The 26891-nt window shown below is 51.9% G+C and overlaps 1 protein-coding gene across 3 annotated transcripts in view; it reads left to right on the forward strand.

The window, feature by feature from the left end:
* The first annotated feature begins 7022 nt into the window (after window positions 1-7022).
* EPHB2 (EPH receptor B2) overlaps window positions 7023-26891 on the forward strand; it is a 186834-nt gene continuing 166965 nt past the window's right edge. For 2 of the 3 annotated variants that reach the window (XM_057531212.1, XM_057531215.1), the window contains exon 1: window positions 7024-7242. In XM_057531212.1, coding sequence (XP_057387195.1) covers window positions 7182-7242 — 61 coding nt within the window. In that variant the 5' untranslated portion in view covers window positions 7024-7181. Of the gene's footprint in view, window positions 7243-26891 lie in introns of all 3 variants that reach the window. The other variant, XM_057531220.1, reaches the window with a different exon arrangement.

Below are 26891 nucleotides of genomic sequence, written 5' to 3' on the forward strand. Positions count from 1 at the left end.
ACCTGGATATGACACTCCACAGTTTCCAGAAGCAATTCCTATCTCCCGATTCCTTTCAGCTCCCAACAGGGCCCCTTGCCACAAGGAAACTGAGGCTCAGGAAGTGACACAACTACCCAAAGCCATGAAGAAAGTAAATGGGGGCATCAGGACTTGAACTCAGGCCTCCTAACGTTTAATCTGGTGTCACATCATAGCAACAGCCTCAAAAGGGTCTTTATCTGGGGGTCAGGACACCTGGCACCTAGCCCAACATTCACGAGTCTGTTGAGTGACCTTAGCTAAGTCACATCCTCTCTTGGCTGCTGTTTCCTGCACCATAATATGGGGAGGGCTGCCCGGCTCACTAGATTGTTGTAAGGATCAAAGCAATGATGGGTGGGAACAGGCTGTGGAGACAGGCTGCCCATTGCATGCCAGAACAACACCCCTTCTAGGACCCTCAGCTATGAGCTGGATAATCCAGGCCCTCCCAGCTCCCAGGAGGAAGTGACTGTGGCTCTGAGTGGTAATTCCCATGGCTCACGGATACTGAATAGCATTTCACCACCTGTTTCCAATGCCAAGAAGGTTTTTTTGTGTTGGTGGGAGAGAAGTTTCGATTCACTATAGCAAGCACTTACACAGGACCCATGTGCCAGGCCCTCTGGGATTCTGAGCTGAACAGGATGCAGCCTGCCCCAAAGGGGCTTCCCGTCTAGAGGGGCCATAAGTTAGCAGGGAATGGAACTAACGTCTCACAGGTATCTGCAGGTGGCAGGTGTTTTGTTTGTGTCCTCTCCTTCTACACTCATAACAAACCTGTAAGGATTAGGACCATTTACATAGAAAGAAACTGAGGCTCCAAGCGGTTAAGTATCCTCCCTGCTCAAGATCACACAGGATTTGAACAAGTACCTCCCTTAACCCCAAAGGCCAGATTCTCTCCATCCCATGAGGCTATTTACAAGAATACAAGATGAAGGAAATTGACATGTGTGCCATCAGCATGCCGTGGAGCTTCGGAGTCGGGGAGTAGATCTATGGCAGGATTCCTGCAGGAGGTGGTATGTGATGAGGTCTTTGGAGGATGGGGGAAATGTGGTCCAAAGTGAAGCTGAGTATGACAGGAGCGTGGAGGTGGGAAAATGGAGGATGCCCCTGGAGTCTTGAGGACAACGGTTTGGCTGGAGCAAAGGGGACCTGAAGGTGAAAAATGGGAGACAAGACTGGGAAGGTGAGCTGGGTCCTGTTCCCGAGGACCTTCAATGCCAGGCTAGGGCATTTGTATTTATTGCAGGGAGCAGCATGGAGCTACTGAAGACTTTTGAGCAGGAAAGTAGCTCAATTGAAGATTTCGAGTTTCAGGAAAACCTTCCAGGGGTTGGAAGGTTAGGAGCAGAGATCTAGAGAAAGGGGACGAGACTAAATAAGATCCACCTTCTATACTTTGCATTTAGTTTCCCTCTGGCATCAAATAATTAAAACATCGAGCACTTACTGTTGTAGATAGACTATTATTATCCCATGTTACAGATAAGGAAACCGAGGCACAGAAAAATGGAGTGGCTACCCAAGGTTACAAGGTTCCTAGAAAGTAGAGCTGGATTTGAACCTGGGCAGTCTTTCTCCAAAGCTACAACCCTTCAGAATGAGAGCAGGAAGGAAGCCCTACTCCAGAATAAAAACTCAGATGCCCTCCACTGCGGAAGGCTGGTCACAGAGTGGTGTAGAGACCAGGGGTCAAAAGTGGAAACCCAGGATGCCAGCACCTCCTGACACAGGCCACCTGGGTGGTGCTGCGCTCCTGGAGGGTGCATTCACTTCCAGGACCGCCAGGTGGCAGTGGGGAGACTGGCTGCTCCGAGCTGCAGCCCAGCCCAGCCATCTCCAGCTCTAAGCCACAAAAGCCCAGGACTGGCAGTGAGGAATGAGGCACAGCATGGCTTTCAGGGCACCTGACCCTCCTGGTTGCTCATTGCATCATCCCCGCATCCTCTGTTCTCAGAGGGGCATCCAAAGCGGAGCTGGTATTGCAGGCACCCTTAGGTGAAGCAGGAAGGCACAAAGGTTTTATGGCCAGTACTTCCCTGGAATAGTACATAGCCAATAGCAATAGTGTTGCATGAGAGTTTTTAACAACCCAGGGAGATGCTCGCTCTACAGTGCTAGGTAGGGGAAAAAAATAGGACACAGCACTGTGCATACAGCAAGATTATAGTTATATGCAAAATACTTGTGCCTAAAAAAATGCCTGAAAGGAAATGGATTGAAACATTAACAATGCCTCTCAGGCTGGGGAAATTATGGTAGTTTTTGTTTCCCTTCTTAACTCTTCTGTATCTTCTTTACTTTTACCGATGAACATGGGCTACTTTTATCATGAGGTAGAAAAACTTTTCTTAAAAGGGATAGGAAAGATACTAGCCGTCAATAAGATTTTTTTTGTCTTTCAACTGTCACCTCCTCCAGGAAGCCTTCCGTCCTTCTCCAGGCAGAGGTAGTGATTCCCTCCTCTGCGCCCCTGAAAGGTTTGATCAGTCTTTATAAAAGAGCACTTTTCACTCTGTTGGGTAATTATTGATGTCAATGTCTAAATCTATGCTATTCAATATAGTAGCCACTAGCCACTTGCCACATGTGACTGTTGAGCATTTGAAATGTGGCAGGGGTAAACTGAGAGATGCAGAAATATAAAATATACGCCAGACTTCAAAGACTTAGTAGGAAAAAAAAAAGTAAAATAGTTCATTAATTACATGTTGAAACAATAATATTGTGGATATATTGGGTTAAATAAATATATTAAAATTAACTTCACCTGTTTCTTTTTATGTTTTTTAATGTGGCTGCTAGAAAATTAAAAATTACATGTGGGGCTTGTATTCTGTTGGACAATGCTGGGCCCTGAGCTTCATGAGGGTAGATCTGTGACTGCCAGCACAGGCCCAGAGAGGGGAAGGGCCCTGTCTGAAGTCACACAGCAAATTAGTGGCAGAACTAGAACTTGAGCCAAATCTCTACTAAGAAACTCCCCCTGGCCTGGCACTGGCTCCAGGTGGGTCTGCCCCACAACTGGCCATGTGCCTGCATCAGTCCTGCACCTGGGCAGGGAAGGGGCATTGGGACGGGAGTCGGAGACCTAGGTACACTGAAAGGTGACCTCTATGTTCTCTCCAGGCTGTCACTCAGCATAATGCACTTCCCTTTCAGAAGCCCCTCCACCTTCCCCCTCAGGAGGAAGGTCTCAGGGAAAGCTGAGGGGACCCAGGGGATTAGCATCCCCTGGTATGGCTGAGATGAGGACACAGGTCCTGCTGTCCCCACTGAATCCATAACACTGAGGGAGTCAGGACTGAAACTGGCCTCCGAGAAATCACCTTGGCCAATGCCTGCATTTTCATTTGTAGCAAGTGGGGCCCAGAGAGGGTGAGTGCCCTGCCCAAGCTCACACAGCAAGTTAGAGAAGGGCATCGACATACCCTGGAGTCTCAGTCTAGGGGTATAGAGGCCCGGCCAGCCCCCTAGACCAGGAGGATGGTGGCACGGATTAGCACCCAGGCTGCCCGCAGGCCCTGCTGAACCACCACGCTCATACTGCTTCCTCTACCTCAGATCAGTTCATTCTCTACTTATAATCCTCGATGGCTCCCCATTGTGCTTAAAATACAATCATATTCCTCCTCCACCACCTAATCTCCTCCACACTCCCATTGCTTGCCATGCTTCAGCTGCTATTCCTAGAAGGTACCCTGTATATTCCCACCCCAGGGCCTTTGCATTTGCAGTTCCTTCCACCTGGAACTCTTTTTCCGCACTTTTACATGGTGGACTCCCCATCATCCAGCTTTCAGCTCTCATGTTCCCTCTTCAGAGAGGCCTTCTCTGATTTCCCTGGCTAGAATAGCCGCCTCCTCTCAGTCACCAAGTGTCCCATTGCCTGTTGTCTTGTCTTCCTAGCATTTATCCTTATCTTAATTATCTTGTCCATATATAGGTCTTACACAGCAGAATGTAGGTTCTAAAAGAGCAGGGCCTTGTCAGGCAGGTCCACAGCTGTGTCCCTGCCTCCCCAGTAACTGGCCTGTAGGAAGTGCCCCATTAATGTTTATTCATCAAATTTGATTTAAAGCTGTCAGGTCACTGAAGGCCTAGTTCCAGCTGCACCCCAAATTTGCCATATGTCCTTGGGCAAGTACTTTTTTCCCTCTCTGAGCCCCAGTTTCCCCTTCTGAAAAATGGAGCTCCCACTGCTGCCAGGCTGGCTGGCAGGATAGGCTGGTTGAATTAGCATCAGTTGAGTTGATGGGTGTGAACACTGCTTTGTAAACTGTTAAAGCGTGATTGCAAATGCGAGTAGCTGTTGTCATTAGACAAATGAAGCTTAAGCCGCCTCTTCCTCTGCTGAGGAGGGGATTGGGTCAGATGCTCTCTGGGGCCTCCCGCCCTGGGAGTATATTGTTCAGAGTCCCTGCACTGCCTGCAGGCAGCTCCCAGTCTGAAGGGGTGGTAGAGATAAGATGCAAATTAGAAACAAACAATCTGAGACACCAGCAGTGGGCTGCTGTGCATGAGGCTAACCATCTCTCAGGAAACAGATAACAAGTGCAAACGGTCTGAGGGAGGTGAGGCCAATGTCAATTAAAGCTCTTGGTGTGGGGGGGGGCAAATCCAAGCCATTAGTGTGGAGAGGACAACCAGGTGGAGTGCACAGCTGGGACAAAGGCACAGCTGAAGGCAGTTGCCACAGAGACCAGTGAGGAGGGGCCTCGCCAGACTGCAAAACCCAGCCACACTATGGGCTCCCAAATGGGGAATAAAATAATGTGTAGGGAGAAAAAGATGGGAGAGGAGGGGGCTTTATTTGATTATTATCGCTATTTTCCTTTTTAGCCAGTTAAATGCCCTGGACTGATGTCCATTTAATTATATAACGTTGAGTGAGTCACTTCCCTCTTTAGGCCTCAGCTTCCTTATCTGTGAAAAGGGGATGTGGGAAATCGACAAATGACTCCCTGAGCTCTTTGTGTCCATGAAAGGCACAAGGGGGGCATCAGTGTTGGGGTCAGACATGCCTGGGGTTAAATCCCAGCTCTGACTTGCTGTGTGACCTTGGACAAATTGGTCCTCAATTTCATCAACTGAAAAGGTGAGCTCCTACCTCATAGGGTTGAAAGATTAGGGGGAACACTGTATAAACAAAGCTTAGCCTAGTGCCTGGTACCAGGTCCTTAATAAATGCCACTGCTGTTCTTATTTGGAATCAAAGAGGGAAATACCAATGGGGTGGGAAAATGGGGACAAGGGCTCCAGGGGATAGAAACACAGCAGAAGTGCTGAATCCCCCCAGCACATAACAGGTGCTCACAAAATATTTCTTGAATTGGGAAGGGGTGGGGCGCACCTGGATGTTGGCACTGATGAGTGCAATAGCTTGGAGCCTGTCTGCCCAGGAGAGGGAGTCTTGCCCCAGGATGGGCCAAGCTCAGGGTCTCTCAAACCCTGGGTTCCCTGAAGTCTGAGAAGCAGGGACTAAAAATAAAGGCCAGCCACACCCCAGTGGATTTTGACCCTGGCCAAGGAGGAGTCTGAAGCTTAACAGGGGGCAACCCCCCACCTAATTTCCTGTCTCTGCTCACTTCTGCTCTGTCTGCTTCCCAGGCAGTCTCTCCCAGCCTTCCTGGCCCACTTCCTCCTGGGGGCCTTCCAGGATGATGCCCATTTCAGTTGGACCCTTGAAGCTTCTAAAGATGACCCACTTTTCCAAACCTTAAATGGGGTCTCAGAGTCTGTGGTGTCCTTTTCTTGGTGTGAACTGCAGGGTGGGCCTGAAGGGAGGGGATTGCTGGGACGTTTTGATAGTTTGTGGGACAAAGGGATGCGAGAGGTCTGGGTGGCATCGATTGAATTTAAACCGTCTGTTCCTCCACTGGGCACTTACACCCACTCCACAGGGCAGGAAGCTCCTGGTTAAGTCTTGTTTGTCAGGAGTGTGGCTACCAACGGCCAGAGGCCCTGACTGGGTGATTCCTGTAGCCCCCCTGCAGCTCGGCCACCATCAGCCTCAGCAAAGCCCTTAATGATGATGGTGATGAAGGCTGTCAGAGCAGGGATGGAACAAGGGGTTGTGCCCTCCCTGAAGGGACAGCCACAGCACAAAACCATGGCTGCACAGACAGGTCCATTCCATGGGGGCGGGGGTGGCTTCCCGAGACACCTCCCCATCTGCACCACCCCCAAACTGCCTTGGGAACAAGATGAACAGAGAGAGAGAAATCCAGTGTACAGACAGAAGGGGCTACAGGGAGGGGCTGGTGGGCTCGCTCAGAACAAGGCAGGGAGGGTAGGCCTGGGGTCTGCCTGCCAGGGCCCGGCCCGTCCCTGCCAGAGTGACCCCCCCCACCCCAGGCCCCAGTGTTAGCGCCAAGGCCCACTCTCCCAGGCGGAGGCCCCAGCCCAGCCCCAGCGCCTGGGAAAGACGCCTGTTTTGTTCCCATCTCCACACCCGCCCCCCCCCCCCGCCTCTTTTTTTTTTTTCATTCATTGCAGTTCGGTCCCTTTCGGAGCTGCAGGGACCCGGGTGGCAGGGCTGAGGCGAGGGGGGTGGCACTCCCGGCCCTGACAGGTAGGGCCGGCCCCGCTTTGGGCAGCCCCTTCCCCCGCCCTCCCCCAGGGTCCCCTTTCCCTGCCCCTGTCAGCCGCGCCAGACGCTCTCCGGCTTTGCAGCATTCAATAAAAATTCAGAAACATTTGGGCTGAAATCGCTGCTTTATCTGGAGGAGCCACAGCGCCGGGAGAGACCACTGCTGCGCGGGGGGAGCCCGGCATCTCAGTCGCCGGAGCGCGCGACACCTCCGCGCTCCAGCGCCCCCAAGGCCCCCGGGTGGCCCCGCGGACGCGGGAGGCTGGGGCTCCAGCAGCGCGCGCGGCCAGCTGGGGTCCTGGGCGCGCGCGGGGAGCGGCGGCCCGGCCGGGCTCCCCCCGCGCCCGCGGCTCAGGTGGGCCGCGCCCAGCGCTGGCGGAGCCCGGGTCCCCGTTCTGCCCGGGCTGGATGGCTCATTCTGCTGGCTGCGCGGTGGCGGCGGCTGTCTGTGCGCCGCGCCTCGCCGCTCCCCCCGGCCCCCCGAGCCCGGGGCGCGCGCTCCAGCCCGGGCCGCCCGGGCCCCGCGGCGCCGCGGCCCGAGGCCCCGGGAAGCGCAGCCATGGCCCTGCGGAGGCTGGGGGCCGCGCTGCTGCTGTTGCCGCTGCTCGCCGCCGTGGAAGGTGAGCGAGCGGGCGGGTGATGGGGGCGGGGAGCGGCCGGGCATGAGCGGCCGCCGGCGCCCACCTCCGCCCGGCGGCCCGCAAAGTTTGCCCCGGGGCTCGCGCCGGGCGCAGGTGGCCGCGGGGAGGTGTGTCCGGCCGCGCCGGGAGGCGCGGGCCCCACGGGCGCCCGGGAACGGCGGGCGCTGATTGACTGTGCCAGGAGGAGGCGAAGGGACCATCTTGCGGAGGCTTTGTAGCCAGCCCGGCGAGCGCCGCCCAGGGCCGGGGGCTGCCCACGCGCGCTCGCCGCCCCCGGCCCGGCCACCCCCTGCGCGCAGGCCTGGCCTTGCTCGGCACGGGGTGGAGGGGCGCCGGCCGCGGGGCCCGGCGCGCAGTTGGGGCTGGAAAGTTTGGCAGGGAGCGGAAGGAGGAAGGCATCGCGACTGGCTGGGGTGGGGGCTCCCGGTCCGCGCCCCCGGGATGGGGTCGGAGCCCCGAAGAGCGGGGACTGGCAGTGTGGAAGTGAGCGCGCCAGCACCCCGCTCTGGTGCCTGCCCATCGCCCGCGGCTTACAATGGGGTCCCCTCCCCTGGAGGACTACGGGGGGGATGGGTCCTTGGGCATCTCTTGGCTGCGCGGGGTCTCCGGGCACCCCTGCCGGCCACCGCCCCGCTGGCGGCAGAGCTTAGAGTGGCCGCTGGAGCCCCGGGAACTCTCCAGCTGCCGCCAGGGCCGGACCAGATGCTCTTGCCATGTGTTGGCCTTGGCCAGGGTCTCTGGGCCGTCTCCCCATAGCCTCGTGTGTTGGTCCCACCCGACCCTCAAGGGGTCAGGGTGGCTGCCAAGTCTCCTGAGCCAGCTTGCTCTGGAGGGAAAGTTAGTGGGGTCTGGGTGTGTCCACCAGAAATGGACGAGCCTGTAGGGCAAGAAAGGACTATGGATAATGGTTCTCATGTGTACAGCTCTTTACAGTTTTCAAACCGCTTTACAGTTTATGAAGTACTTTGCACTATATGCAAAGTACTGTGGTTTACAACGTGCTGCACAGTTGACAAGATACTTTAAGCTTTACAAAGTGCTTTCCTACCCACAGTTTTGTTGGATTCCCCAAAATAAGTCTTCCACGAAAGTCAGGTGGGTATGAGTCTTACTTCCTTCTAGTAGAAAGGGAAACTAAGGCTCAGAAAAGTCAGTGTCTCACCCTGTGGTCACTGGGTGATAAAAATAGAATGGGAATCTGAAGCCCCTGAAGCTTGTGCTCTGTTCATTTTGCTAGGTCTTCTTGTCCCTAAACAGGGTGACCTCTCCAGGATTCTGCCACCATAGGACCGAGGAGTACCTTCATCTCGGGCCATTTGGGGATGATGTGAAGCCCCTTTCCTTCTTGCAGCTCAAAAACCCCAAAAATACAAAAACAAAAAAAACCTGATTGGACCAGGCATGGAGGCTGCAGCCTCTGGAAAAGGCTCAATGGGGGATCCCGTGCTATAACTTTAGTTTCTCAGTAATGAGTGCTTTAGTGACCGCAGTTCAGGGGGTGGAGGGGTGTCCCTGGATGGCAGCCATAGTTTCTGGCACAGAGGCAGCTGTCCTCTGGCTCCTGGAGGATTTGGCGGCTGCCTGAGGTTTCCCGGAGTGGGGCCACTGGGGCACCAAGGGTGCCACGGGCCCTGGGTGTGGAGCGCAGCCCTGAGGCCCGGTGCTGGTGGGAGCTCCCTGGAATATGGCTGAGGTACCACTTATTAGCTCTGGCTTTGGGGAAATGACTCATGCGTTGGCCCGCTATACATTGGGATGTTTACAGTATTATGGGGAGCTTGGCATAAATATTGCTATTCGGATTGTAGTCAGCGGTGCTGGAGGGGAAGAAAATTGGCCCCTCTCGTGTTGGAAAAGGCCTGGGTGTGTTTTTAATTACCGTGGGGTAGATGGAAGGGCCACGTCTGTCCGGCCATGGCCCCGGGAGGCGGTGGTCAGAATCTGGTGGGCTCTGGCCAGGGCTCTCGACCCAGGGCCCTGGACCCTGGACACAGGGCTGATCGGCTGCTGACGTCACAGGAGGGCATGGCTGCTCGGGCTGCCACTTGGGAGCAGGCTGGGAGGAGGGCTGTGGTCGGCACCCCAGACCTTGCTTCCGGCTCTTCCTTTGCCCCCTGGACACTAAGGAGTCCAGTCCATTAGGGGTTAAGAAGGAGCTGGCCTAATGGAGGGGGAGGTGCTGCAAGGTGGAGGTCAGAGGCCCCACTTCTCACTTGCTATGGGACCCTGGGCCAGCTCCCTTCCCTATAAGGGGCTCAGCTTCTCTGGGTCTAAAATGTTCAACCTAATCTCCTAGGATTCCATCATATGCACCCTACCTCCCTTCCCTGAGCTTCAGTTTTCTCATCTGTCAAGTGAGGGTAATCATGCCAATGATTAGGCATGTTTGTGAGATTCAGACCAGATAATGGATGGCAAAAAGTCACCTTGAAGAACTGTGTGGCCTCTGGGGGATGGAAGATGGGGATGGAAGATGGGGATGGGCAGTGCTGTTCATGACACAACCAGAAGAGACAGGATCCTCCCGGGAGCAGCACAGTCTGTAAAAGCAGATCTGAAGCTTGGAGTGATGAGAGGGCAGCCCCTGGGGCTCCCAGTACCCAGAGGCGTGTGGCCACCACTCCTGGCCCTTCCCCCTCCCGTGCCCTGTAGTAACAAGGCTGTCCTGAGTGTTAAGGTCTAGGAAATCCCCAGCCTCTGAGAGAGGAGAGAGGGTGTGTGTAGTTTTTTTTTAGGGAGGGAGGGTCCCTGTGTTAGGATGGTGAGTTTAGTATCTTCCCCAAACCATGAGACCCTCCAAAGGAAACACAAGTCTGGAGCATCTGGCATGGGCACTTGGAGAGGATGGAAGTGCCCTAGGGACATGTCCAACAGAAGACCAGCCACTAGATGGAATCCAAAAGTTGAAGTCTAGAGAAAACCGATCTCCCCTGTACATTTGTTCTCTTGGTTTCCAAATATTTATGGAGCTTGTTCTCTAGCTGGTGTGGTGCTGGCTCCTGGGGCAGGCAGGGAGATAGGGGACAAACTGATGGGGAAACAGTTGGCAAGATATAATGTGGTAAGTGTATCCCAAGTGCTGCCAGGAGGAAATTGTGAACCACCTGGGGCAGCAGAAGCCGTTTAGGATGGAAGCCGGTTACTTTGTCATTTATGGCTTTATTCTTTGCCTCATTTTCTTTTTCTTTTTTTTTTTTATTTTTTAAATTTATTTATTTATTTTTTTGGCTGTGTTGGGTCTTCGTTTCTGTGTGAGGGCTTTCTCCAGTTGTGGCAAGCGGGGGCCACTCTTCATCGTGGTGCACGGGCCTCTCACTGTCGCGGCCTCTCTTGTTGCGGAGCACAGGCTCCAGACGCGCCGGCTCTAATTGTGGCTCACGGGCCCAGTTGCTCCGCGGCATGTGGGAATCTTCCCAGACCAGGGCTTGAACCCGTGTCCCCTGCATTGGCAGGCAGATTCTCAACCACTGCGCCACCAGGGAAGCCCCATGCCTCATTTTCTTACTTCCCATTCTCTCTGCAACAAAACTTTGTCAGCCACCTGTCACATTAATGAACTGTGTTCCCAAAAGTTAAGGAGGTTAACTTTGGGACTAAGAGGAGGCAAATTCTTTGCCTGGAAACAGCGTGTGTAGAGACACAGAGGCAAGATGATTGGGTACTTACTTGGGTGTATCTGAGGGAGATGGGTGTTGAGGGCAGCAAAGGGGGATGAGGCTGAGAATGGAGAGCAGGCTCGGATGGAAGGCTGAGGAGTTTGGACTTGATGCTGAGGGCAGTGGGGAGCCATTGAACGTTCTTGAGACATTGAGGGACCTGGCCAGATTTGTTTTTGGAAAGATCACAGGCTTCAGTGTGTGGGATATTCAGGTGAGCCAGACCCCGTCCTACACAGTCAAGAAAAGGCCAGCTTGTCTCTTCCTTGCTAGACTCTGAGCTCCCTGAGGGAGCTCATCTGGCTCATTTTTGTGTCCACAGTTGTGGTAAAAAGAGCTCCATTCAAATGCCACCTCCCAGAGGCCTTCCCTGATTACCTCATCTAAAACAGGCTCAGTTCAGACACTTTCTATCCCTCCTGCTTTGCTTTACTTCAGTATACCCACTGCCATCTGAAGTGGTATCAGAGATGTGTTGGTTTCCTTGTTTAGTGTCCATCTTGCCCACTAGACTGTAAACTCCAGGAGGGAAGAGGTTTTCGTCTGCCATGTTTGCTACGGCAGCCCAGTGCCTTGAACTGAGCCCAGTCACATGGTGCCCGGTAACTGAAAGACATAATCTGCTAAGGAACGTTGAATGAATGAATGAATGTTGAGTGAACAAATGAATGAATATATTATACTGTGTTATACAGTAAGTATCCGGAGAATGATACAGAGATGGAGGAGAGAGTCATCTGGCTGGGGAGATGAAGGAAATCTTCCAGGAGGGAGAAGCATAGGGATGGTGTGAGCAGGGATCCAGAATGCAGGAAAATGTTTGGGGATAATGAAGAGATCAGTTCAGCCAGAGCTAAGGATTCAAAGGGACCAGCAGCAGCTGTGTGCTAGGTAAGTCCCCCTTCTTACAGGGGCTGAGGGAGGCTGCCTGCCCCTCCCCCTGCCATACACCTCTTGTCTCTCCCACTCCCAGCCCAGCCCTCTGCTTGGGCATTACCTATCTAAGACCCAGCGACCTTCAGTGGGATTAATTTAGAATTGGTTTTTCTTTTATGTTTATTTCTCCTGCTTCTCATTTTTAAAGGAGGCTGCTTTCATGTATTCGTCTTAGCCAGGAAATCAGGGCTTAGATTTAAAGCCCGAATTCAAAAGCAAGTTGACTTATTCATTCCTCCATCCATCTATATATTTTAAAAGAGTCACCAGGCATCTCCTTCATGTCAGGTGCTGGGTGGGAGAAGGGATTCCAGCTTTGGTGGGAAACAAGGCTGGCCAACTTCACTGACTGTGGAGTAGAGAAAAGGCACAGCCTTCTGGGCAATCAGACCTGGGTTCAAATCCCAGCACTGCATGCTGTGTGCCCTGGGCAAGGAGCTGGACACCGTGTCCTCAGGGGTTCTTGTGGACACCCACAGAAAATGTCAGGCACGTGGCTATGTACAGTAGAGGCTGTTCTCAGCCCCACCAGGGCCCTCTTCCTTGGAGTGCCTGTGGGTGTGGTCAGTGACGGCTGTGTCCTAATTTGCCCCCCCTCTTTGGCATTTAGATTGTTCAGGCAACGAATCAGCCCTCTGTGTCTCCCCCAGCCCATCGCACAGGCTCCTAACTGCCCCTCAGCCTTAGGATGGTGACCCCGCAAGTGTGGGCAGGCCCTGAGCCCCATCTTGGCCTCCTTCTTCAGGGCCCTGTTGGGGGGAGATACTTGGTTCTTACAATGGCAGGGAACTGGGGGTGGGGGGGCTCTCAACTGGAGTCCACAGGCCTTCTTAGTTGTGGGGCTCCGGGATCACCCTGAAATTATAATAGAATGTTGGATGTTAATGTGGATTTTCCAAGGAAAATCCTTAGCTTTCAGAAGATTCTCAGAACAGTTGTGAAAACACAAGCCTATACCCAGGCTCACAGTGGGGGGCTTGAGTCCTAGGTTGGCCCCGTGGCCCTACTGCCAGCCCCCCTGCCCTCCTGTGGCCCCAGTCCCGCCCAGGGGGTTGTCCTTCCTGGTGCCTTTGGCCCCCACCACTTCATCAAGGTTTTGCATCAGCCCCAAAGCCAGGATGGGGGCAGGTTCTCTGGGCAGCTATGCTGGGTACTCAGCAAGGCCCAGCGTACCAGCTTGTCATCTCTGCCTGCCCAGAGCTCACCTATGAGCTTAGGCTGGAGGTCAAACCCCTGCAGGCAGAGAGACCCCTAAAGGAAGGGGCAGATGGAGCTGGCTGGTGACAGGCCTGGGCTGGACAAGGCAGGGGGACTGTGCTCCCTCAGAGGGTGGAGGGGTGAGACCAGGAGGGCCTCCTGGCAGAGGTGGACCTGGCCTGCACCTCTGACCGAGGCCCCGTCCCATCTCGTGGCCTGGCCTGTTTGCCTGACTTAGCTGGAGATTTGGTAGATCCAGATCGAGGCCAGGGATCTGTATTTTTAACTCACTCCCCAGGTCTTTCCATTGGGCAGGCAGATTTGCCCCCCCAGTGCCCTAAGATAAAACACACGACTCCTGGGAAAGAGGAAGAGAAGCCTCAGCAGGAAACTGGAAAAGACTGAAATGAAGTGAAATCAATCAGTTAGTGCCCACCAGCCCAGGCTGCCTGCCTGCCGGTGAACGGAGGGAGGCTTGGCTGGGGGAGGGCAGGGCAGGGAAGAATGTTTGCACACCTCTCAGGGGTGGAGTGGGCCGTTGATCGTGACAGCACCTGGAAGCTTCCTGATTGGGATCAGCTGTCTGATAAGGCTGCCTTGAAAGCATTTTAGGGTTTTAGGGCCTTTTAAAGCAGGTGCCTTCCGGAGGGTGGAGAGGGGACACCTGTCTCCCCAGTGCTCTTGTGTCACCTGGGGGGCTTGCCTAGACCACCTTAGCCTGGGCTGTGAGCTTCCTGGAGCCATCTGCAGCCCTGCTGCAGCCCCCTGGGGGTAGGGGTATCCTCAGGGAAGAGACCTTGTCTGCTCTGTGGCCTCGAGCAAGTGATGTACTCTTTGAGCCTCAGTTTCCTGATCTGTAAATGGGAGATACTGCCTGTCAGAGGCTCGTGGTGAGGGTTAAATGAGGTCCTGTCTACAGTGGCCAGCAGAGCAGACTGACCCGCGGCTGTGCCAGTATTCATCAGTTGTCATTACTATGAAATGTCAGCACCCTTACTCCTTGCCAGAGTACTTGCTCCTTTCTCTGAAATCCCAGAGCCCTTTAGGCAAGCCCTGACCACTCTCTCCCTTGTTCCATAAACAGCATAGCCTGCGGGTTACAAGGATGTCTGGAGTCAGACTGTCCTTTACTTTGTGTCCTCTCGTCAGTTACTTAACCTCTCTGAGCCCTGGTTCCGCCAGTTCTAAAATGGGGATAATAATAGTTCTTGAGATGGTTGTGAGGAATGAATGGGTTAATTCATGAAAGATGAAGCTGACAGACTGAATGTGTACCTCATGTGTGGTGAGCACGCAGTAAATATTAACTGTGGCTATTATTTTTCGAAACCAGTGGGAAACCGGATTCAGAGTAGGGGGACGTGGGTGCTGTTTTACTAGGGGACTCTGTCTCCAGCTCTCCCACTCTTCACTTAACCCCAGGAAAAAGCCAAAGGTTCAGAGTTAAGTTCTGAGTCTATCTAACTTTTGCTGAGTAGTTGAAAGGCCCCTCCAGCCTGCCTCTCTGGTTCCCATCCAGGTTTTCCTCAAGGGTCCATCCCCACCCCAATTCAGCCTCCCTAATCCTAGGAAAGGGACAAGATCTTCTACGGCTGTGCCCTTCTTCTTGGCCCTTATCTATGCCTGCCAGGCACCAACTTCCATACATGATAATGATAACAGCTCTTAGCTCTGCTAAGGGCATTGTATATGTCATATCATGCAGTTGCCCCAACAGCCTACCCAGTGCTTTTATAATTACGCCCATTTTACAGATGTGGAAACTGAAGCTCAGAAAGTGACTAGCCCAAGGACACATAACTAGGGAGTGGGAAGCAGGGATTCGAACCCAGGTCTGGAGGACTTTGAAGCTCATGCTCTTCACCGCCCTTCAAGTGGCCTCTGGAATGTATCTCCTGGCTCAGAGGAAATGCTTGGCTCTGGCGAGGGTCTCCAAGGCAGCCATCCAGCTCTGACTCCATCAACATCCTGAGATAATGCAAGCGGGAGGGTTCTGGAACTCACAAACCTGCCATAAAAATGCAATCTCTGTCATAATGGTCAGAATAATGTTGTTCTAACTTAGACAAATCGGGTGTTAACTCATTACATTGTAAGGGGCGCCTCCACAGAGAACTGAGGCTGTGGAACAGTCACAGGGCCATTCGTAGCTTGTATTTCTAAACCCGTTAGCTCATTGGGTTTTCACAGCAACCCGGTAAGTGGGCAGGAGCCATGGGGCCCATTTTAGAGATGAGGAAACTAAGGCCTGGGGGGATAATACGACTTGCACAAAGTCAGTGGCCAGAGCAAGCTTGAAGCCCAAGGCCAGTCTCAAGGCCCAGAGATCATCAATCCAATTTGAATTCTTAGCCAACATTTAAAAATCAAGAGAGTTTACAGAGAAATCCCGTTTCTGGCTTTGTGAAAAGTCAGACAATCTGGCTTCCCTAGGCCCACATTCCCACATGGCCACAGTTGGCTGGAGCCGAATACTGACTGCCTCTTCAGATAGAACACGTGAACATGGGGGGTAGCTCACCACCAGCTTGCGTCACACATTTGTGTTACTTGCCTGGCTCCTGTAGGGTTCAAGTTTGCCTCCTAGATCTGCCCCTGTCTCTCTTGTGATCTGGAGGAAATTGCTTCTCCTCCTCGGGTCTCAGCTACCTCCTCTCTAAAATGAGGAAGTGGGACTCAGTGGTTTTGGAGGCGCCTTCCAGCTCTAGGATTCAATGCCCAGTACCAGGCTCCAAGCAAGAGAGGGGAGAGCTGGAAAAAGGACAGGGCTCTGCCCCTGGGAAGCGTATCACTTATCCACTGCTGCCTAATAAGCCACCCCAAAACGTACTGTCTCAAAACAACAGTGATTTAGTATTTCTCCTGGTTCAGTGGATTGGCTGGGTGAAGCTGGGCATTTATTCTGCTCCATGTCGTGTCAGCTGGGATCACTCCTGAGCTTGCACTCAGCTAGGCTGTGCCGGAAGCCCTGCCATGGCCTCACCCACATCTCTGAGGCCCTGGTAGGGAAGGCTGGAAGACCGGGTCCCCTCTCTCACTCCTCAAGATCTCTCACTGGTCAGTAGTCTACACTGAGCTTTCCCTGGCGGCTGGCTCCCAAGAGGGTAGAGCAGAAACCGTAAGACTTCTTGAGGCCTGGGCTGTAGTGTCACAAAACATCACCCCTGCAGCCAAAGCAGGTCACAAAGCCATCTCAGATGCATCCCAGGCTTCCTCATCCGGTTCAGGGAGAGGGGAAATACACTGGGCTTGATTTTCTGTTCAGTCGTTAAAGGGAAGCGCCATTTCCTGCTAACGGTTTAACACACAACATTTGCCCGAGCGTTGCCCATAGTCTTCGGCGCGTCTTTGGAGGTGATGCTCCGTGTTCCCCCCACCTGCCCACTTCACCATGTGCACACATCTCCTTGTGCTCTGGGCCAACCTGTGGTCCAGACTTAGCTGTAGGCCCCCTTAACGGGAGGCGGCTTTGTGTTTAGCGACGGCAGGTATAGTTGGTGGCCACATGGGAGACAGTCTACCACCGGGACCGAGAGGGCAGGGACTCTCCACTTCACCTCGTCCCCTGCTCTGCCCAAGGCCTGGTGCGTGATAGGCGCTAAAGAGATGTTTGTGCAGTAAAGGAACCTACAAATTAATTACAAATAATAACCCAAGTCATAGCTATTCAAGACCAGGCATGAGGAAGAGGCCCTGGGCTGGGGGGATTGAATTTGGAGGATGGGACCAAGGTGCCCTTGTGGCTTGGAGCAGGTCACATCGCCCCTCTGGGCCTCAGTTTTCTCCTTGGTAAATAGGGGATCATGATTTAACCACCTCAGAAGGCTGTGCCAGGGAGCAGCTGTGTTCTTCATTCAACCGTAAAAGAACCTGTAATGATGTGACTGTGGCTTGTCACTCCCGCCTTGGCCAGGGGCCACTGTAGGAGCAGGGAAGCACTGGAGGAAATCCGAATGTCTAAAGGCATTGGTTGGCCAGTTGCTGTCAAACCTAAGTCTGGACTACAGGTTGGCTGAGAGCACATGGAGATGTGTGCACATGGTGAAGTAAGTGGGTGGGGACATAGCTCTGAGCAGTGCCTTCAAAGATGTGTTGAAGACCATGGGCAACACATAGGCAAATTTTATTGTCAAACCATTAAGCAGAAAACAGGGCTTCTGTTTGCTGACTGAACAGGAATCAAGCCTACACAGATAATATATTTTGTTCACTTTTCCTTTTAATTGTACGTGGGGAAGGGGCATTTTATTTTTTTTTAATATTTATTTTATTTATTTTGGCTGCACCACATCTTAGTTGCAGCATGCGGGATCTTTAGTTGCGGCACACGGGATCTTTAGGTGTGGCACGCGGACTCTTAGTTGAGGCATGCATGCGGGATCTAGTTCCCTGACCAGGGATCGAACCTGGGCCCCCTGCATTGGGAGCATAGAGTCTTACCCACTGGACCACCAGAGAAGTCCCTACACAGATAATATAGACACATAATAAATCATAAGAGTCCTTCTGATACACCTTAGTCTTTTATTTTTAGAAACACTAAAAATATGTTTGGGTATGTTTCTTGTTTGCACAAGGGGAGCTGAATTATTATTTGGGGTCTAGTTTTGTTACCCAAAGTCTAAGTCTTATTCTTTTAGTAAGTGAGTTAAGCCTGCTCATGTTTTTTGTTTTTTTTATATAAATTTATTTATTTTATTTTTGGCTGCTTTGGGTCTTCGTTGCTGTGCATGGGCTTTTCTCTAGTTGCAATGAGCGGGGGCTACTCTTCATTGCCGTGCACGGGCTTCTCACTGCGGTGGCTTCTCTTGTTGTGGAGCATGGGCTCTAGGTGCGCGGGCTCAGTAGCTGTGGCTCACGGGCTCTAGGGCGCAGGCTCAGTAGTTGTGGCACACGAGCTTAGTTGATCCGCGGCATGTGGGATCTTCCTGGACCAGGGCTGGAACCCGTGTCCCCTGCATTGGCAGGCGGATTCTTAACCACTGCACCACCAGGGAAGCCCCTGCTCATGTTTATTGATGTAACTGATATGTTTGGTCTCAACTCTGTTGTGATATTTTATAATATTGTGTATTTTATTTGCTGTGCTTCTTTTTCTACAAGATGTGAATTCCTTACTCTGGTTTATTAAATATGTTTGGTATTTAGGAAGGTTTTTGGTTTTGTTCTGGTGGTAACCTTTGTACTTATGCCTTCTTTCTTCTGCAGTGTCTAACCTGCTCTTACAGCATCCAGTGTGTTCCTTCTCTCTAGAATTTCCATTTGTGTCTTTTTTTTTTTTTTTAATTTTTTTTATTTATTATTTATTTATTATGTTTATTTTTGGCTGTGTAGGGTCTTCGTTTCTGTGTGAGGGCTTTCTCCAGTTGTGGCGAGTGGGGGCCACTCTTCATCGCGGTGCGCAGGCCTCTCACTATCACGGCCTCTCTTGTTGCGGAGCACAGGCTCCAGACGCGCAGGCTCAGTAGTTGTGGCTCACGGGCCCAGTTGCTCCGCGGCATGTGGGATCTTCCCAGACCAGGGCTCGAACCCGTGTCCCCTGCATTGGCAGGCAGATTCTCAACCACTGCGCCACCAGGGAAGCCCCATTTGTGTCTTTTTTATATCTTTCTTGTCTCTACTGAACAGATTCAGTCTTTTCCTTCTTAAACATATTAAACAGTTATATTAAAATAAATAAATAAACAAATAAGTAAATAAATCCAAAGAGTCCTGGCCGGAGACCCCAGACTCACAAGCTGTCCGGGTTGTGAATGAGTGAGGTGATCTGGGCATTCAACAAACAGCAGTGCCCCTGGGAGAGCACATGTCTTGTCTAAAGAAGGCAGGTGTTACCCACTCTTGACCGTGTTGCTGTGCCGGGATTGGGGCTCAATTTTGCCAGATCTTCTGGTTTGCAAAATTCTTTTTTTTTTTTTTAATTAATTAATTTATTTTATTTTATTTTTTTGGCTGTGTTGGGTCTTCATTGCTGCACGCGGGCTTTTCTCTAGTTGCGGCGAGCGGGGGCTACTCTTTGTTGCGGTGCATGGTCTTCTCATTGTGGTGGCTTCTCTTGTTGCAGAGCCAGGCTCTAGTTGTGCAGGCTTCAGTAGTTGTGGCTCACGGGCTCAGTAGTTGTGGCTCGAGGGCTCTAGAGCACAGGCTCAGTAGTTTTGGCGCACGGGCTTAGTTGCTCTGCATGTGGGATCTTCCCGGACCAGGGCTCGAACCCGTGTCCCCTGCATTGGCAGGCGGTTCTTAACCACTGTGCCACCAGGGAAGCCCTGGTTTGCAAAATTCTGACGTTTATGGAAAAACTGGTTTTTAAATGTTTGCTCAATTTATTCTAAAATATAGTCCTAGCCAAACCAATTCATGTTTGCTGGCTGGATTTGGCTCCCTGGCTGGCAGTTTACAAGCTCTAGTTGAGGTGTTGGGGGGAGAGAAGTAGCAAGGGTGTTGTTACCTCCATTTTACAGATGGAGAATTTGAGGTTCAGAGAGCTGAAGTGACTTGCCTAAGGTCAGTGAAGGTGTCAGAATGCTGGTAGGCGGTGAAGGTGTCGGAAATGCCTCATAACCTTGGACTGGGGAGTCTTTTTTCCTGGAATTTCCCTCCATGGTTTCTGTTTCCCACCTTCCAGAACAATCCAGGCGCAGAAGCCCCTTCTTGCAGGCATCTGCCATGTTTGAAGGCAGAGAGCATGTCTTGCTTCAGTTTCTTCTTTGAGGGCAGAGTTGGTGGAATGGAAGGCTCGTGGTCTTGGAGTAGAACCATGCCAGGTTGGACCTCTGGCTCTGATACTTACAAACAGCCTGACCTTGGCCCTTTTAACTTACCTCTTTGCGCCTCAGTTTCTTCCATGGTAAAATGGGGTTAGGAAAGCTTCCTAGAAGAGGTGACTTCTAAGATGCTTAATAAGGAAGAGCCAGGCGAAGAAGTGGCAAGGCAGGCATTCCAGGCAATGGGACATCAACAAAGATCCGAATGAGAGGCCCATGAGTGTGTGTGATGTATTTGGGGAGCTGGAAAGGGTCCTGTGTGGCTGAGAACGGGGCATACCAAGCATCAGGGCGGGGTACAAGCTGCCTGGTCCCAGCAGGGAGAGAGTGTGGGGTCAACATTCCCATTATGGCGACGACATATGTCCACAGCACCAACTTGTCACTTGGCCTGAGTCCATGGGAAGCCGGAAGGACAAAAAGCATCTGAAACGTGTAAGTGGGGAGAAAGCGGCTTAGCGCACAGTGGGATGCGTCCGCCTGAATGGGGCTTCTCCACCTCTCACGAGGAGGCAGAGCCTGGGAACAGCCCCGGCCAGAGCCCGTGGGGCCTTTCTGGAACCCACGAAAGGCTGTGGCCCAGGGAGTCTCTTCGAGTTGGGGCCCCGGCCGGTACATCCTCTCGCCTGTCCCCGTCAGTGTCAGCTGTCACTCCCCACGGCCTCAGATGGCAGCTCCTGCGGCTCTCGGGAGAACAGTCGAAAGTGCTCCTGAGATGCCAAGGAGGCCCTGATGCTGGGTGTCCCTGAGCCGCCCGGAAGCCCAGCCACGCCAGCAAAGTTCAGGACTCCCTTCTGACTGGCCCCTTCTGGAGTTGAAAGGGTTCCGATGAGGCCGGGCCCCTTGGCCTGGGTCCAGGGACATAGGCAAGGCAGGAGACAGCTGGGGCAAGATCCTGGACTTTGGAGACAGTCAGACTGTTTAAATCCTGGCTTCTCCATGTACCAGCTGTGTCACCTTGGGTAGGTCATTTCCTCCTTGGCCTTAGTTTCTCATCTGGAAAATGAGGATAATATCACAGATAAAAGAGATAATGTATGAAAAGCAGGTGTTTACCCAACCTCTCCTAGCCTGTTTCTCAGTGGTTTAGTGATTAATAAGAGTAGTGGTAATAATAACAGTAGCAACTAGCACTTATTGAGGGCTTGCTAGAGACCAGGAACTGGATTTAGTGTTATTATTGCCTGCATCCTATAGATGAAAAAATTAAGGCTTAGAGAAAGTAAATAATTTACCCACCATCATTCAGCCAGTAATGGTGGAGCTGGAATCTAAATTCAGGCAGCCTGGGCTTCCCTGGTGGCGCAGTGGTTAAGAATCCGCCTGCCAATGCAAGGGACAAGGGTTCGAGCCCTGGTCCGGGAAGATCCCACATGCCGCGGAGCAACTAAGCCCGTGAGTCACAACTACTGAGCCTGCTCTCTAGAGCCCACCAGCCACAACTACTGAAGCCCGCGCGCCTAGAGCCCGTGCTCCACAACAAGAGAAGCCACCGCAATGAGAAGCACGCGCACTGCAATGAAGAGTAGCCCCCGCTTGCTGCAACTAGAGAAAGCCCGTGCACAGCGACAAAGACCCAACGCAGCCAAAAATAAATTTTAAAAAATAAATAAGTTAAAAAATAATAATAATAAATAAATAAATTCAGGCAGCCTGACTTCAAGATAGATTGACAAAGAGCTGATTTCTTTTCTTTCCTTCTTATTTTTTTTTTCTTTTGGCTGCGCTGGGTCTTTGTTGCTGCGCGCGGGCTTTCTCTAGTTGTGGCGAGTAGGGGCTACTCTTTGTTGCGGTGCGCGGGCTTCTCATTGCGGAGCACGGGCTCTAGGCACATGGGCTTCAGTAGTTGTGGCGCGTGGGCTTCAGTAGTTGTGGCTCACGGGCTTCAGTAGTTGTGGCTCACGGGCTCTAGAGCACAGGCTCAGTAGTTGTGGCGCATAGGCTCAGTTGCTCCGCTGCATGTGGGATCTTCCCCGACCAGGGATTGAACCCGTGTTCCCTGCACTGGCAGGCGGATTCTTAACCACTGTGCCACCAGAGAAGTCCCTCTTTTCTTCTTCTTTTTGGTATTTAAAACATACAGAAAAATTTTAAGTAAAGTAAACACCCATATATCCTTCACCTAGATTCAACAATTGTGACCATTTTGCCACATTTGCATCCCTCTTTGTATGGGTGTACGTGTATATTTTTTTCTGAACCATTTGAACATAAATTGCTGACATGGACAAAGAACTAATTTTGACTGAGAACTGATCCATGTATGTCTAAGATCACTTTGCCTGGCACACAGGACTTGAATATTGGCAGCAGTTAGGAAGAATAGAATACCTATAGCCGACCACGGAATCCCCCTGTTTTACCTTATTCAGTGCTCGATGTGGCCTAGGAGGGAGCTGTTAGCTGTGTCTTCATTTTCAGAAGAAGGAAGAAAGACTCAAAGGTTAAGTAACTTACAGCAAAATGTGAGGTTGGGATTTACACCTGTGTCTACTTGACAGCAAAGCCTGTCCCACAAAACTTTGGGGGCCCACTTTTCTCCCCATCAGGTCTACCCCTATTGTAGCCACCATAGCACAAGCCAGGGCAGCATGTGGCAACTTTGCTCCCAGCTGTAGTTGGACATGGCCCTTTCTCTCTGGGAATCGAGGGGGAATTATAGAGGCAGATGGACTTGGAAAAATTGGGGGCTGGCCCAGGGTTCACAGCTGATCAAGTGGTTATGAGGACTCAGGCCTTGGGACTTCTAGAATACACCATGCTGTTTTATATTGCCCCCTTGCCTGGGTACCCGTCTCACCTTCTTCCTCTGGCTAATTCTTGCTGCGTATTAAGACCAAGTTTGAGTGTCTCCTATTTGAAGCCTGCCCTGACCTCTCTGATCCCTCCCGCTTCTATGTGTAGTGTTGGACTGTCCTTGGTGACTTCTGTGTTCTTGGTGGCACTTTATATGTACCTGTTTTATATTGCCTAGGTTAGATCATACTGGATACTGTGTCAACATGTCTGGTTTCCCCCCAACCATACTGGGAGATCCTCAATCATACTGGTTGAATAGAGTACAGTTGGAGAACTAAATAGCTGAGCAGTTGGATGGGAGCTTGAGTGATTGATGGCTGGCTGGATAGAGAATGAGTGCATGGATTGGATGGTTGGATGAATGATGGGCAGGTTGATAGATGGATAAATGGATAGAGATAGAGAGAGAGAGAGAGAAAAGGATGATTTGATGGAGATTGCATGGATTGGATGGATGGAGGGATGGTTGGATGGTTGAATGGGTGGAGGGATCATTGGATGGATGGATGGATAAGGGCAAAATGGTTGCATGTTTTAGATAGTTAGGTGGTTGGATAAATGGATGGAAGAATGAACAAACACAAAAAACCAGAGTCCATTTCTCCCCCTCAGATTCCCTTTGGCATCTAGACTGTGATATTTCCTTATTCTCCACTTTCTGGACTTAGAAAGAGCTGGCAAACAGCACACTCCCCAGGTTTGGAGAAACCTTCGGAGCCATTGACTGTGGTTTTGCCAAAGTTGCTGCACTGGGGAATTCCAGAAAAGTTGGCCCCCAAAGTGAATTTCTGTAAAGTAAATCCTATTTTCCCATTGACTTGTTTCACAGTTTTGGAGCTGTGTTCCTGCTGTTAGGAGCTGGTACTCTCAGAGGCTGGTGACAGGTGGGGGAAGAGCTTGAACTCCCGGGGGCATCAGCTGCCCTGAGCTTCCACTCACTCAACCTTGAGAGCAGCCTGATGCTGGCCAGGAGCACAGGAGCTTGGAGCCAGGGGAACAGATTTGGCATCTGGTCCCAGAAGCCTCAGCTTCCAGTAGGATGCTCTGCTGCTAGGCTTCTGGGGTAGCACACTCAGTCTCCTCCAGGCTTATCTGTTTCCATTCATCTGTCCATACATCCTTCCTTCTTTCCCATAATCCTAGCTTCCTTCCTTCTCTCCATTCATCCATCCTTTCATTCTGTCTATCCATTCAACCATCATTTATGAAAGCCTCCAGGATGCTGGGGGACATAGAGGGGAATGAATCAGAATTGACTTTCTCATGTTAAAGAGTTATATCCCAGCAGAGGGACGGGCGATGTCTCCTTCCTCTTCCTTGTTTTCCATCTCTTTTCCCTTCCCCTTCTCTTCTCTTTCTCCTATTTCTCTTCCATTATCAACATCATCATCATAGCAGCCTCTCACCATTGAGTCTCTATTAAGTGCTAGGTACCATACTAGCTGCTTTTCTGACACTTTCTCATTTATTCCCCTCAATAACCCTGCATCATAGTTATCACTGATTTTGCCAATAAAAAAGCAGGTTCAGAGATGTTTGGTGAAGTGATAAGTACTTGGGTGTAATGGAATTTGTTGAGTGCAAAGGGGAAATGTCTTCCAGCCTGGGCTGGTGGAAGACATATTTAGCCCAGTAGGATTTTTGACCCATGGTAAATGGAATGGAGGGCATTCTTAGCAGAGGGGACAGCTTGAGCAAAGGCCAAGAGGCTGGAGAGAGGTGGGTTTGTAGAAGCCACAGTGAATGAAACAGTGTGAAAGAAAGAAAAGGGAGATGAGGCTGGGGGGGAAGGTTTGAGCCAGGTAAGAGAGGCCTTGAGTAACAAGGCCTCTCTTGTGTTTGAACTTGATGCTGGAGGCAGTAGGGAGCCATGGAAGAAAATTAGAAGCAGGGAGGGGTTCAGGAAGATGGCCATGGGGGCTGGTGTGGGGAGAGGATCCAGAGCGGGGAGGGGCAGGCTGGGAGGGGTGTATGTGGTCTGGCCTGGATTAAACCAGACCCTGGGTGCAAGCTAATCCTGCCCAGCCAGCTCCTCTGGTCATGGGAGGGGCCAGGATGTAGGAAACATACTGGGAGGGGGGCCAGAATGGTGGGGACCATGGCAGAGTGAACATGTCAGGGAGGGCAGCTGCCTGGCCCCTTGCTCCCCGCCTGGAAGCCCTCCAGCTTCTCCAGAGAGCTCCTGGGAGCCTGTCCCACCCCACCCACTTCACCTCTTGGTGCCAGGGAAAGGTTGTGGACACCTTGCTGGGGCTCAGCAGTTCCACAGAGCCTAGCCAACCCAGGCAGCACACCAGGAACCATCCCAGAATGCAAAATACTAGAGCCGGACATGTGGGGAAACTGAGGCCCAGAAGGGGACAGCACCTGCCTGAGGTCACACAGGGCCGGTTGCAGGCCTGGAACTAGGTCTGCACCTGCGAAAAATCTTTCCAAGGGAGATAAAACCTTTAAAACCAGTGGCTCCCTTTTCTAGCTGTAGAGACTTGGATAAATTATTTAACATCTGCCTCTAGCCCTTTTGAGAATAAGATGGGATAAAAATAAATAATGGGCATCTAAAAAATGACTTAACCATTCTGACGTTCAGCTTGCCCTTCTGTAAAATGGCAATAATAGTAACGACAAAAACAAAACATCATTTAGTCATTGTCCTCCCCATAAGAATGTAAGCTTCATGAAGGCAGGGATTTTTGTCTCGTGTTTATAAGTGTCCGGCATGGTGCCTGGGACATAGTAGGTGCTCAGTAATCCATGAATGAATGAATGAATGAATGAATGAAGGAGGACTAGCCATCATGTATGGGCTCCCTGCAGTGCGCCAGGCACACAGCCCTTTACATGTCGAATCCTGCTTAATCCTCACAACAACCCCATGGAGTAGGTATGATTATCCCCACTTTACAGATGGGGAAACTGAGGCTCATATGACTTGCCCATGGTCACAGGGTTCCTGGGCGATGGAGCTGAGATTAAAGCCCTGCTCTGTGTGGCCCTGCAGGCTGCAGGGCTGCACAGCTGCTGCAGAGTTGAATGAACGCCGTGGTGTTTCTGGGACCTATTTCAGAGCCTGGCCCAAAGCAGAGGCTGGATGTATGGTGTCCCTTGCCCCATTCTCCCTGGTCCCCTTCCCTGGACCTCAGTTTTCCCATCTGGAAAGCTCCAGGGCTGGACTCTTAACCTTCTCAGGGCGCTTGCACATGGACCTCCCACACTAGGGAGGATGCTCCCGCAGCTAATAACTCTAGATTGTCCAGGCGACTGTGACCAACCCCCATCCCAAAGGGAAAAGACCTGGAGGTTTCTCCACATTCCCTCCCCCTCCTGGGACTGCAGCACCTCCCTGGTCTCTTCGCTAGCTTCCCGAGGGGCCCCGAACTGGAGGCCAGACAGATCCGCCTGGATGGCAGCACCCGGAGGCCTTCTGGGAGGGGCGTGTTCCCCGCTGCCTGGCGGCGTCCGTCCCAAGGTGCGAGGCTCCAGCTGCACGCGGCAGGCCAGGCTGCCGCTCTGTCTGGAGCACTGCTCAGAGAAACAAACACAGCTGTGTTTATTCCAGAAATTACACATCCTGATAATCTGCTCACTCGGGATAATGCCTCCCAGTTAGGATCACAGGGGGAGCCATGCCGAGTTTCCTGAATTTCTGGGCAGATTTTAATTCTCTGTGACAAGTGTGCTGTTGGGCCGACCTTGGCCAGCGGGTAGACCTCAGCCAGCGGGCACCTAGACACCTTTGGAATGTTCTGTCTTGAGGATGGTCGGCATTCTCACCTGGGCATGAGATGCTGGGAGGAGAGGACCTTTTGCCTTGACATCTCCAAATTGGGAGACTTGAGCCTGACCCGCCCACCCACCCCCAAACCCTGGCCACCCTGGGACAAAGAGACACACAGACCTATTTTGGGAGAACATGACCTGGGATTGGATTTTGAATCTACTTCTCTAAATCATGCTACTTCTCTAAAACATTTCATGACTTCCTATTGCTTTCAGGATAAAGACCCACCCTCCCCATAGCCCAGAGGCCCTGCTTAGTCTGGCTGCTGCCTATTCTCTGGCTTATCTCCATCACCCACCTTGGTCTAGCAGTTCTACCCACTCTGGCCTTTCAATTCCTTACACTCCCTAGGCTTCTTCCCACCACAGGGCCTTTGCACTGGCTGATTCCTCTAGGCTGATTGCTTTGCTCGTCACCTGGACAACTCTCACCCATCCTCCACTTTTGCAGAGAAATTTTCCATAAGCTCTCAATAGTTCCACAGGCCAATCTTTT

Source organism: Balaenoptera acutorostrata, chromosome 1, assembly GCF_949987535.1.
Source record: "Balaenoptera acutorostrata chromosome 1, mBalAcu1.1, whole genome shotgun sequence".
Taxonomy (NCBI): domain Eukaryota; kingdom Metazoa; phylum Chordata; class Mammalia; order Artiodactyla; family Balaenopteridae; genus Balaenoptera; species Balaenoptera acutorostrata.